The sequence below is a fragment of the Cataglyphis hispanica genome, chromosome 20 (genome assembly GCF_021464435.1).
Source record: "Cataglyphis hispanica isolate Lineage 1 chromosome 20, ULB_Chis1_1.0, whole genome shotgun sequence".
Lineage (NCBI taxonomy): Eukaryota > Metazoa > Arthropoda > Insecta > Hymenoptera > Formicidae > Cataglyphis > Cataglyphis hispanica.
Genome location: NC_065973.1, coordinates 439,488 through 454,046, shown reverse-complemented (window position 1 = coordinate 454,046; position 14,559 = coordinate 439,488). Strand labels below are relative to the sequence as shown.

General features: G+C 29.2%; 1 protein-coding gene and 1 long non-coding RNA gene across 2 annotated transcripts in view; one reads left to right on the top strand and one right to left on the bottom strand.

Moving 5' to 3' along the window:
- LOC126857037 (uncharacterized) overlaps positions 1-14,559 on the top strand; it is a 75,201-nt gene that overhangs the window by 337 nt on the left and 60,305 nt on the right. Inside the window, exon 2 of the long non-coding RNA XR_007688437.1 lies at positions 13,245-13,381. This is a non-coding gene — a long non-coding RNA (uncharacterized LOC126857037). The remainder of the gene's footprint in view (positions 1-13,244; positions 13,382-14,559) is intronic.
- On the bottom strand, positions 4,718-11,799 carry LOC126857020 (venom acid phosphatase Acph-1-like). The gene is made up of 8 exons (XM_050606094.1): positions 11,614-11,799; positions 8,468-8,570; positions 8,224-8,348; positions 8,041-8,151; positions 7,181-7,446; positions 6,465-6,748; positions 5,922-6,127; positions 4,718-5,833 (listed from the first exon to the last, which is right to left on the bottom strand). The coding sequence occupies exons 3-8, from the start codon at positions 8,338-8,340 to the stop codon at positions 5,669-5,671; spliced, it is 1,149 nt and encodes a 382-aa protein (XP_050462051.1). The 5' UTR covers positions 8,341-8,348; positions 8,468-8,570; positions 11,614-11,799; the 3' UTR covers positions 4,718-5,668.

Below are 14,559 nucleotides of genomic sequence, written 5' to 3'. Positions count from 1 at the left end.
TTATATATGTGTGTGAAAGATAGTTTTATTAATAAATAGTTATTTAAAAAATTAAAAATATTAATTGAGATAAGGATACTGAAAATATATTTTAGAAAGATTTTTCTTATTGTATCCAAAAATTAAAACTGTTTGAAATGAGCTCTTTAATTATCGTATTTTCGAAATATTATTATGATATATTATTATTATATTTGCGAAAATTTTTAATAAATTCTAACTTCAATTTCTACGATATAAAAGCTTTTTAGACACCATGTTCAAAATCGAGACATAAAATGTCTTGAAGATGTCATTAGGATGTCTTTTAGACATATCATAAGATGTCTTTAAAATATCTTTAAAACGTCTTATGTCCCGTGTATTTTAGATGTGGACTTGTTTGATTTTCTTTTTTTAATTCTGCTTCTGGAGGGAGGGGAAGTATCAATAGATACCGGGTGTATATATATAAATTAATCGATCAATTATGCAAAAAAGTTTCGCTCGTTATAGCCAACAGCTGTAAATTCAAATGTTCTCTCTCTTTCTATCAAACTTGAATTTACATAATGATCGTTGCTAAAGTACATTAGCTTAAAGAGGGTGCGAGTTTCGGCGAAAGTTAGTCTCAACGCATTATAGATACCCAGAAGAGAGAGAGAGAAGATTCGAATAAGACGGTCAAATTGTTTCGTCTCTCGCTCTGTGCACTTTTTGCCGGTTACTGAAATGGGAAACTCTAGCGATAATTCAACTACAGCTGCACAGCGCTTTAATAAACTTAGATAGGGGAGACGTGCAAGGTAAAATTCACAGAGTATTGCGTATCTTAGACATTTTGTCGTACGAAAGAAAAATCATGATGAAATATAGTCTTTATTTATCGTACTTTTCCGACCATACACAATGTATTAATACAATACGTTTGTATCGATCAGGCGCGAATAATACGTAATAATAATTTTTCAGTAGTTATATAAATTTTAATATTTGTGTTTATTGAAAAGTGTACTGATTAACTTTTTTGTTGTACTTTGGATATTCACGATAATATCGGAATTTAATGGATGAAAATATTCTGATAATAAATGATTCTCCGCTCTTTTCTTCTGAAAACTAATATGTATATTAATACATATTAATGCATATAAAATACTATAAAGAGAGAAAAAAAAGCGTAAGAGAAAAATATTTTGAGTTTTAAAATATTTATCAGATAATTTAATATAATAATTATAAGAGGAAAAAATTGATTCTTAATTTTCGAATTTTTGAGTCAAACAAGCTTTTCTTTGTATTTTGTCTTATAAAAGGATGAAAAAAGGATCGGACCTATTCAAATTATTATTTTCAAATTATTTTTGTCTCGATTTGGGATGACTTCTGTTAATCTCGACTAATACCCGATCATTAAACGTCATAGTTACAATACATACAGGCAAGATAATATCGCCGCTCTATGCGTTCTATTCCTTCGAAATGAAATCTGTGCAAGCGGATTCGCCGGCCTCCGCACCCCTCCATCAGATCCTACAGCCTGATCCTCCCATCCACGAGAGATCTGGGAGCAATGTTGCTAATTACTACATACCACCGAATGCGGCATAACCCGCGACCCATGAATTCCACCGCGCTGTAGCCGATGGTGTACAGTCGCAAGAGTCAGTTTTCATCCGTGTAATTTGTGGAAATTGCGGTTTCCTATGAGCGCGAAGCGAACTGATAATGCACTACCAAACGTCAGCCAAACGTGCAACACTTACATTGTCTGATATAATATTCATATGCACACACACACACACACACACACACACACACACACACACACACACACACACACACACACACACACACACACACCACCACACACCACACACACATATATATATATATATATATATATATATATATATATATATAATAAATATACGAGATATTTATGAATGCTGATCTTTTTTAAAGTTTTATAAATTTATTGGCACAAAATTTTTTCGAATTATGGTACAAAAACAAAATATTAAGAAACAAATATGCAAGTAACATGTTTCTGCCTTATCTTGTGTTAAGAAATGACCTTTGAAAAATGTATCTTGAATTATATATAGTTGCATATTATTTATTAGTTTACGAATTAAGATATTAGTCAATTCAATTTAATTCAATGATTTCATAGCTTTATTGATGCAAGTGGAGAAAATTATGTTTTTAATTTTTTAACTTTTTAATGTTGTTTACATGTTTGAACGCAGATATTATTTATTTCCTATATTTTCCTATATTTTTGCTATTATTAATGACAACTGACATCACGATTTAACGAACTTTTGTGCGAAATTGATTAACATGGGCGGGTCGTATGGGAAACATCATTATATATAGTAAAAAGTCGTAAATACGAAGACCACATGGCTGGCTTAGTTTTTGAAATAAGAAAAATCTGCGAAAATGACGATACGCAAGCGGTAAAAAGTATTAATTGCTAAAATTAATAATATATAAAAGAATAATATAATATTAATAAAATAAAAATTATATTAACGGATCAATTATAATTAATGTAGCGCTGCTAATATTCAGATTGGCTAATAATGGCATGATTAATATATCATATTATCAATATAATTATTTCTAAATCTTTCCGAGCATTTTCAATTATTATTACATAGTGAATCATGAATATAATATATAAAAACCTACTAAACAAAAGAATTTTTTTATGATTTATTGAAAAAATGTTTTAATTAATCGGCATATGCGAGGTTTTGAGATATGTTAAAAATGCCGAGATATGTTAAATATTAGCTAATCTTTTACACACACATACATATACAAGTGCGCGCGCGATTAAAAATTATAGAATTATGTATAAAAATTTTTTATATTTTAATTTTTGAATTGTGTTCGGGCTTTTTTCTCTTTAATCTTCATTATTCGGCGATAAGAATCAGTTGTCTACATTTTTACGGTGTTGTAACAATATTTCTTCAACTTGGCTGAAAGTTCTCAACAAATGCCATATTCTACGTCATACCAAAGGTATATTCCAAAGGGCATAATTTAAAGAAGTTTCTTGAGGTTGTCGCGAACTAGCGTGCGCGGCAGCCAAACGAAAACCCAGTTTGAATGTAAGAGTATGTAAATGATAGGAGCTGCTAGCTAGGAGAGAGTTCATTATAACCAGGTATAGTGCGACCACAAAATTGTTCGCGGAAACTTTTGTGAATGGCAGTTAATTATAATTAATTCCGTATTGTCTACTCGACAGCTCGTGCTAATTCCTTGCCACCGACGAATCGCACGCGAACGCAACCGCAGAGTTTGCACCCATTCGCGCAGACAAATTATTACGAATGTTCAATTAAATCGTGCATTTTCAAACTAACTTTCGCACGATCAATTTTTTTCGCCAAATTTTGCATTCCTCGGCCGTTGTATTGTTACGCAGTGATCTTGAAGGGAACTTGAGAAATGCCTCAGACATGTAATTTTTTTCACATTCTTTGCATTTTATTAAAAATAAATTTATCGTTACTTATGTAACTCTATTATGTAACTCTATTTATAGAGAAAGAAAAAGTGTAGAAATTGTGGTCATAATGAAAAACTTATCTTTTGTCAGCTAATTTTAGTAGATAATTGCATTAAGTAGCCTGCATTAGGGAATCCTTTATAATCGAGACTTATCGAAAGCGCGTATCTTCTTTACTGTATTGCTTTCAAATTTTAAATTTTAAACTACTTACTATATACTTTACGAAATTTTATACCTTGTGTAGGATATCTCGGAGCTAGCGAACTATAATTTTCATCTATGGATTTTTAGCTAAATTCAGAGACGACTTTTACTTAGAGAGAATAAAAATGATGAGAATTTTAAATTATTAAAAATAGATGATTTTATGAGAACTAAACTTCAAAGAAGCGCAAATAATGAATAAGACTTTATTTCTCATTTAATCAGACTTTACTTTAACTTTTGCGGATTTAAGTTTTGGATTTTAATTTGAAATTTCAAGCTTTAATTTATGGATTATATAAAGATATCAGAAAATTGACTTTGGAATCTTCTTGAAAAATATTTTCATATTTCATATTTTGCATATTGTAAATTGACATATATCTTTATTAATTATAAATTAACAAGTCGACGTTCGAGATATAGCACATTTAATAGTTATATATCGGAAATTGAGCGATGATTAATTCAATTGCAGTATCGCATCGTAAAAGTACGATACAACTCGATTCAATGCAAGTGCCCCGATGCTCTTGTATCCGCAATTAGAACGATTTCACGAGTTTAATTCCGCAGAATTAGGAGTGCGGAACTGGTTCTTCTCATCCGGGCAACTCTCGGAAATTTCAAGAGTTTATCCCGATGGGGGGAGAGAAGGATTACAAGAGAGAAAAAGGGGTAACAGAAAAGGATGGTCCGGCACGAAAGAAAAGGGAAAAAGAAAGACGAACTTTCTTCAGCAATAGCTGAAACCTGCTGTACTTTTAGCGACGAGTTTCGCGATGATTTTTAAAATTGAGAGAACATGCTATGCTATAACATTGTTTCCGATAACATTTCTATCTTCAAATCATTGGGATGTTCTTTTTTTTAATTATACAGAAACAAAATTTTCTTAATTTATAAATAAAAATAAAGATTTATTTATTAAAAGTTAATTAGTTTTATAATAGCCAAAGAAATGAATGCATAACAGATAATATAATGTCGGAAAGAAACTTTCAGTAAAAAATATTTTTGCTTTATTATTTTTTTATTTTATTTTATTGCATAATATATGATAAATTATACAGAGAATCTTTTTTTTTTTTTGAAAGAAATCTTTTTCTAGTAATAAATATACATATTATTATACTATGTTAAATATACTTTATGAAAAATTGATTTGCATGTAATAAAAAATAAATTAATAAATATTCATCTCTCTCTCTCTTTCTGTAAGTGATAATAATATAGACGGATAAATTAAACTTTAGCGTTGATATCTGCTTACGCGACGGTCGAAAGATTTAACCTTAATAGAAGTTGAGAGTGTATCGCGAAACGGAAATATGCGGTGTATAGGCCCAATGGCGAATTGCCCCGAGAGAGTGTGCGAAATAATAGGGTAATTGTTATGCTACGGCACGGTAGGCGGAGGATCTGAGCTCCGTGTCTTCGATAAGACACGGCTCTGGGCATACTTAACGAACTTAACTTTCCGCGATCGTATGGGCATCTAGTTTTCAACGGTACGAGATACCGGATAATAACGAGGAAAGTGTAATAAAATTTTCCGCTCTCTCACCGGACAGGGATGGCATTCTCGCAATATTTCTTATGCGTCGTGTAAAATTAAAAATATTATAAAAATATTCTAATTTTATTTTTTTTTTAATAAACCATTTGGTCCAAATAAGATTAAATCGTTAATAATGAGAAGCTAAAAATAAATACGCGATTTTTCCAATAATCTGAATTCAAAGTTTAACTTCTCTTTTAAATTTGTAAAAATTAAATATTTTTTTTTGTAAAAAAGAGAGAAGATTACTATATATATATACATATAAATAATTAAAAAAAAAAAAATTCTAAAAATTCTAAATGTCTCTCAAAAACATTTTGTCAAGTCTAAAATATGAATTGTTATATCATAAAAAGTTAGAATAAAAACAATCAAAAGTCAAATCGTCAAAAATCTAAACTACCGGTTATTTTTTCTGGGCATTTCAATTCTTCGTTCGTCGCAGTTGATGCTGATGTTAATTGAATGAATTTCTTATATGGGCATAATAATTCGCAACCGGGAATGATTTTTTCTATTATTTTTGGTGGATTGCCTAAATAATATACCACCTATAAATAATATCCATTAGTTGTTACGCGTTACAAGTATTATTCGTGTTGTAGCACGTGTTGCTGGCAGATAAAATTAGACACTTACTTTGACAAAGAACTCGCGATTCTTTTCATGCAATTCTATGATAATACTGCTCGTGTATTCTGGAGGACGGAAATCGAATATATTTAGAGCATGCAACATTGCGCTTACATTCAAATCGTGTGCAGAAAAAAGATTGATTCTTCGATCTTTTAAAGTTCCATTGATTATTTTGTCCATATCGTTAATTATTGTGCGTAATAATACACCTAAAAAAAATCGCATATAAATATTTTATAGAAATACATAAACACGTGATATGCGTTTTGAATTAGATTACACGTGATCAAGGTATGCCACAATTTTTTATGTAATAATCATAATAATAGATTCAATTTTTTTCTCAATTAGAATAATCAATTTTTTTCCAATTATTAGTAATTATCTGTATTCTAGAGATCTTAAACGGTAATGTGTTTCACAATGCCGTTATTTATAACAGCGAGTATATTTCTCACATATTTAAAATACATAAAATATAAAAATAACTTTTTTAAAAAACTTATGAAGTTGTAAACAGAATTTATGTTTGTGATTCAAACATACCTCCATTAAGTCTGTTTAACGGACCGTAGCTAAGTAGATCAAGTTGTAAGACTAAGGCATCTAAAAGTTCGCCATTTGGAAATATGCTATTCGTCCATTCTGGTAAACATAGTCCATAAGCTGATTGTGCAGTCAAAGTACCATATAAAAGGAAAATATCGAAAAGTGTGGTAATATTTTTTCCTGTATAGATCGATAGTCGTTTCATTAAATTATCAAACTTCGCTACTTTTGTCTTTACTGTTAGATCATTTTGATACATGTTTTGATAAGATCGTTTAAATCTAAAAAAGAAACAAATTTAAAACAATTTTAAAGAAATAATACAAAAAAGACATAAAAAAAATATAATATCTAAAGAAATATAATATCTAATTAAATAATTATAATATCATTTTTTACAACATTTATATAACACAATTTTTAATTATAGGCATGCTTTTTTTTCGAACGTAAAAAATCTTAATTGAATTAAAATAATTAATTGTAAGCTAATTATACCAAACAAAGAAGTGCTCGACATATTTCGATTAGAAAAGAAAATTATACCGTATACATTGTCTAGATTTTATCAATTGCATTGGTCTTATATATCGTTTTTATTTCATTAATTTGTTATAATTTATTATTATATTAATATAAATTAAATATTATGTGTGTTACTTGAGATATGACTTATTATTTTAATGATTGGTAATGAGAAAAGGCTTACTTACACGGGGCACATAATAGAAAAAAATAGATTATCATCCTCCATATTAGTGTACGTGAAATCCATTGGTTGCCAAGGTAGAAGCGGATTCCAAATTTGTATTTCAGCAGGTGGATAAAGTCCTGCGTGAACTAACTGTAAGGATGCCTTGGTCCTAGCTATCTTTGTGCTTTGTGCGTAGACATTTTGTTGATAGTACACATCGCCGAGAAAACTGTCATACCTGTTTCTTAGTATCTGTCCTAATTGATACGCTCTCTTCTTGCCCGTCTTGGTAATAACATTATTAATAAATATAAATAAATATATAAGAAAAAAATAGAATGCAATTTTACTGTTAATTTCTTTTCCAAAGAGATGGAGACTTGAAACTAAAAGAATATCTCCCGTGTGAAAACAAAGAAAAAAAAAAAAAATGTCAATCTTTTCGTTGTTTCCTTAGATGTGTTTACTTAGTATTTGCCCTTGATATATGAAAAATATTTTGCAAAATTGTCTAACAGTAATTTCTATTTTTTTGAAAATTATAAGTCGCACACATACATATATACATATATACATAACACACACACACACACACACACACACACACACACACACACACACTACACACACACACGCACACGCACGCACGCACTACGCACGCACACACACACACGCACACACACACACACGCACACACACACACACACACACACACACACACACACACACACACACACACACACATATACATATATATATATATATATATATATATATATATAATACGTCACGTAGACGATATTAACGGTAAACGAATTAAAAATAACATATAATATATGTTATATAACATATAAGTATCTATCATATAAAATATCTTACAAGAGTTAATTGAGAGAAGCCATCTGGATAATAGTCTTTATCTTTATATGGATCATTTGGATAAGATTCATTATTTGCAATGTCTACTGTACGATCGCCATGTCTGAAAAGCTGAGAATTTCAATATTAGTCCCGATTTCTAGGAGAAATCTTTTTTACAGAACATTAATTTTCATATCGTACCGCGCTTACTAATCTTAATTTCGTGCCTTCTGATTGTATTACACGACATGTTCCTAATGTAAGTAAACCGAACCAAAGTATTAGCGCAATGCCTAGATCGCGTTGAAATTTTGCCATCCTCTAAACTAAATGTATAATATTTTTATAAAAAATTAAATATATTTATAATATATGATAAATGAGTCTATATATATATATAATAAGTCTATTAATAAAAATGTGATTGGGATGAATAATTACTTACCTTAAGGAATACACTGATATACGTCTGATGTTCTTTGATGTATCTTGTCGAAGTGACGAAGTTATTTGTTTCTGACTTTATTTGAACCGGCGCTTATATATATCTGTTTGAGATATAATGATAAATATTTATAATTTGTTGCCAACTGACTGTTGTGTTTTTTACGCGAAATAAGGTAAATATACTTTATTTTTCATATTTTGTGTTCAAATTTCGGAGTTTAATTTCAATAGTTATATAATTTTTTATTTTAATTTAAAAAACAAAATAAAAGTCATAAATACATTATATTGTATTATAATATATGCAGAAGTAATACATATTTTCATACGTTTTTCATATTATATGTTTCGGTATTTATATTGATTAGAAACTGCGTAGAATGTAAACATTAACGTCCAAAATTTAAATTCTATTTATAGGCTACATATAATTTGTATATACGTACAAATAACTGTCGATGATTTATGTCTCTTTTTATTTTTAGAGAACCGAGAGCTGTGGAGACTTTGATCTTGATATACTTTTGATCTTAATATTTACTAGCTTTATAAGTAATTTATATATAAAGCGAAAGAAGAAAACAGATAATTTGCTAGTTTTACTTAAGATTTTAATAAGGTTATTGAAAAATATTGAAAAGAAGCGAATAGGATCTGACAAGATATCAAAATCATCCAATGTAATTCAACATACTATATGCACAGTTGTATAAACATTGTCATAAAAGTACTTATCGCATTGGGATATTTTTTTTTATCTGCTTAATATACTTGACAATAGAAATATTTCAATATACTAATTTATGTACATATTGGAGCATGTACATTTTCTATATATGTATATATAAAATACATAATGTGCCAATAAATTCGTGTTTTTATGTTATCGAGCGTATTATAAAAAGAATTTTGCAAAAAAGGCTTAACGCTATTTTCTAATAATTATTAAAAATTGTAAATACTTGCCGTGTACGTCTCAATAGAAAATCTTAATAACGAAAGGATTAATAATAAAATGATGTAATATGTATAAGTCAGATACTTTATATTAGCAAATTAATTTTTACTATCTGAATAGAAATCATAATTATTATGAATCATGAATGGATTATATGAATGAGATTTTTTAAATGTCTAGTATATAATCGCTGTCTAAAAATAATTAAAAATTTTAGTATTACATTATTAGATTCGAATATTTTTGGAAAGATTTTTTTCTGCTATTGATTTTTACATCGTACATCGTTAATCATAATTTGAAGTTCTTTGAATTTTGAATGAGATATGTATTTGTGACATATAAATCTAAGATATTTATTTGGAATTAAAAAAAAAAAAAAAAAACAGAGTACAAGATATTGTCATAAAGATATCACATTTAATTTATATTATCATATTAGAAATCGTATGAGGGATTAAGAACTTCTTACATTGTACATGTACTTCATAAAAACGCTTATTTTATTGATAATCAGATTAGTACATCCTCCTTTGTATGTAGCTGAAAATTCTACATCATTAAGAGTATTATAAGGGTTGTAAACAGTTTCGTATTCATGAAACAATGAACAAATCAATCTAACAATTAACAGTATATACGCGCTCTTAATGCTCGGATTTTCCGTGATATTTTTGATCTCTCATAATTGCATGATCCATAAATTGTTACGTCACAATTATTTTGCAATCGGAGCGTTTGAGCAATTTATTTTGAAAATCCATATATGTTACTTGCGTATTAGATTTATTCAACGATAACGTTGATAAAACAAATAATTATTTGAAAGGATTATTATTTCTTTCATTTTAAATATGCAAAAATTATTTATATATGATTCGTCTTGGTTCATTTTTCACCATTCCGACAATTACAGAAAAAAATTATATTGTAATTTTCAAAGTTATCATAGGATTTTTCAGATTAATTTTGTAAGTTTTCTAATTTTTAAAATGAAGAGAAAGGATCTTAAAAACTGTGGATATTGAAAACTATTTTAAATCAAAATCTGAATTGCTTCTCTTCCTTTTAATTCTTTTTTATTTTCCTCTTTTATAGCGAATTTTAAGAAATATATGAATCATAAAAAAGAGAATACAAATCTTTTAGATAAATGTAGTTGCTTTTGAAAAGAATTTGCTAGCTCGACATTATTAATTGCGACAATGTAATAAGCAGTTCTTCGAGAAATTTTTTTAAGCATAAAATGAAAAAAAAATCGGATTCAATTCAATGAATCTAAAATATATCACTTCTCATTAGAGAAACTTGCCGTACAAGAGGTTTAAAAGGGAGAGAAAAGTATAAAGTGGTTCGCGAACCGCATGGAGGCCAACTTTCTTTCTAAGTTTAATACTGATGAACTACGCGAATGCCCGAATGAGGATATGAATACCGAATGAACGAATGAACACGTGACTGCACGGATGACTGCAATGAGATGAGATATAAGAAGTGATAATAACTTTAAAAGAATTGTACAAGTATCGTTAGGTTCTTTTCCATGTTTGATGGAGAGATAGGATATTCTATAGAAGAACAAATTTATATGTCAGAAAGATTCTTGATCAGAGCATTGACTTTCAGAACTCTCCGGCTAATAATATGGAATATAGGCCAAATTATTTGGTTAATAATAAAGTAAGTTAATAATTTATGTCACCTCAAATCTTAGAGAGAAGATATACTTTATATATAAGCCTTATATGATTCTCTTAATCTTGTAATTAGAAAATCAATGTACTCTACTTGTCAATTACTCTAATCAATAACTTTGATTATTCAAGAAATTTTATCTCTTTGTTTAAAATAAAAATTTTAAAATATTAAAAATACCACCGATATTGAAATAATCACTTTGTTATCGCTTTGATTTATAATTAATGAATATGTTATATCTTTATAATTATATTATAATCATAATATATCATAATATATGCACAAAATGTTTTATATTTTTTTGTGTTGTATTTTTAAAATAGATTCTTTTTGGTCAATTTGAAATCATTAAAAAGAAAGACGGAATTTGCAATTCATGTAGACATCATTATAATGTTACACCATTTATATTTCACATTATATATATAAATATATATATATATATATATATATATATATATATATATATATATATATACATCACTTACTTGCAACATTTAGATTTTACTTTGTAATATCCAGTAATCTTCAACACTTTTGGTAATGTATTCTACATTGAACTATTAGAAATACATTTTTATCACCATTTAGATAAATGATCGAGAAGAATAGATTTTCCTTCCGTCGTCGTGCAATTATTAATTCAGTTTTAACTGACTGATTGCACTCCTACAACAATGATGAACTTCTTCACAGACTTTGTCAGACCCGCTATTTATACATAATGCATATTGATAAGAGCGGAGATGTGTCAAGGAAACACAAGCTGTGTTCACACACCATTTCCCAAAGCAAAGCTGCCTACTCTAAAATAGAATATAATCGTATTTTTTATCTTTATATCATGAAGTTCTAGAATTAGAAAAATTAGAGCTGGAATTACAACTGTCATCTCTCAGTTTTATTAAAACAACTTCTTTATGATTATATATCTTTATATTTCACTCTAAATTGTCAAATCGTCTCTTTTACATCTCTTGTGTACAAATTCTTCTTCCTCTTTCAGCACAATCTTTCTTTCATCTTGATAAAAATCAAATTCAAATAAAAACTATTTTAGTTCTTAAATTCTACTTTACTCATTATTCGAGAATATGCCAATTTTTTTATTATTAAAACCAAATACTCGAGAAGTTGGTTCCGTTAACCGTGACATCTTTGAAATTATCTTGTCAGAAACATTTATCTAATTTTGATATTCTTAATTTCTTATTAGGAAAAAAAATCGAAAATAATCAAAAAGTATGTTATTAATTTGTTAGCTACATTAGGCTCGCGATTTAAATCTATATTTGTTATATGTATTATATATATAATTTATTTAATGTTACGTGTGAAGCATATAATTAATATAACGTGATATTTGATTGAAAAAATTAAAAGAAGAAGAAAGAAACAAATTTGTACAAACTTTATTTTTTAAACTATAGAAGAAAGAGGAAGCGTGTTATTTACGTGACAAATTTTATTGTGGCAAAAAAACTGTAAAGATAACAAATGCTAAGACAATATTTGCAATATTTGATATCAAAAGTAAACAAAATTATTATTATCTTAAGATTATCTTATATAACAATGTCGTAAGTTATTACATTTCTGAAATAAATTATCTTATATTCTTGAATAATTGTGTAAAGAGAGAGAGAGAGAGAGAGCTAAAATCTATCTCTTTAGCAATGCAAATTATATTTTGACAGTTATATATACATATTCTCTCTCTCTCTCTCTCTCTCTCTCTCTCTCTCTCTCTCTCTTGCTATGATTATCACGTTTCAAGTGTGGAAATTAAGAGAAATAAAACATAATTTAGTTATTGAAAAACATTTATCAGAAAGAATTAAAGATTAAATTCTCAATTATGAGGACGAACAATATTTCACGTGTGTGTTTCATACTTTAATAATTTCTATATAACAAAAATATCGAAGAGGAATATTTTCTATTTCTTTACAATCTTTTAATTTTAGTTCTTAAGATTCTATTGAATCAAATTCTCTCTTTCCTCGAGATTAAACGGAAAACATTTTACATATGTTTTTAGGAATGTGAAATTTAATTTACGAATAAAATCACGATTATTTTCAACGAAAATAAGTAGCTTTTTTGCTTGTTTTTGCAGAGTCAAAAGCAGCATCCGTGTCCGAAGATACCGTTTATCGTCAAGTGAGAAGTAACACGCCACGAAGGAAATATGTCGCGCGCGACGTGAGATACCGGGACACAACGGAGGAATACGGACGACGCTGATCGAAGGGGGTAAGTAATTAAAATGGAATCCGACCGGATCGTAACCGCTCGAAAGGAAGGGGGTGAGGGGGGGGGGCGGCGGAAAGGGAGTGAATACGACGTGCGTAGAACATGTCGAATTGAACTGCGATTACAATTCCAGAATGTTGGCGAATAGGTCGAAAAGCCGTGTTATATCCGTGCTCGCGGGTCAACTGCCGGCCCCCCGGTTTACTCCTCCACCTTTATCCGCTTCCTAGCGTCGTCCCCTACCTTACTCCAATATCCGTGCCATTCCCCTTTCCTCGATTTCTCTTCGTTTCGCTTCTCTCTGTCTCTCTCTCTCTCTCTCTCTCTCACCTCGTCGTCAGCCACGGCACTGGAATTCGAATTGTAATTTCTAACCGCGCGACTACGCACGAGCCATTACCTTGCCGTTCGAAATTCGTAAACGGATTGCGGATTCCCGGACTTCCACGCGGCTCGCACTAAGAATCCACCCCGTACAGGGGTAGATTCTTCGCGCTGAATATGCATGATACGTGCCGCCGCTCTTCATTCGACTCGCCTTGTATCATATTTTGAGTTGTATCGATATGGCATTCTCTCGTATTCGCGTCGTTGCCCACATTTTCACGATTATATCAACTGTGCTCATATCGTTCTCAATTCTCATGGTGAAATTAATAGTTGTTTTATTATCTGGCGAGTGCCAATTTATAAATTTGACATTTTAATTCTTGTTTTAAATACTTTCCTTCCAGTTTAATATACGCATTAATATAACATATTTTTAATTTATAAACGATACAATATATATAGAGAAAATATCTTTTGTGCTTTGCTCTTGAATAATCTAGTATGATGAAAATTTTTTCTTTATCACTTTTCTCTTATCTTTCTTTATCCCCTACAATAATTCTGTGCACATTTTGTGAACATCTATCTCTTTTTTTTTTCCTGTATTTTTTGCTCAATAATTTATATTAGGAAAATCTCTATTGCACGTTTCTTGTATCTTGTATCTAAAAATTGACAAAGTTAAATTTTGGACAAGTGAACCTCAATTTTTGATTATTTTCTAATAAAACAGTCAAAAAATTTTAAGCCTCATTTAAATTTTCAATTTTTTAATTAGCGAAAATTTTCTATTGTATTTAATAAAGATTACCTAATTTTAATTTAAAATTTCGCTACAAAATTCTCTC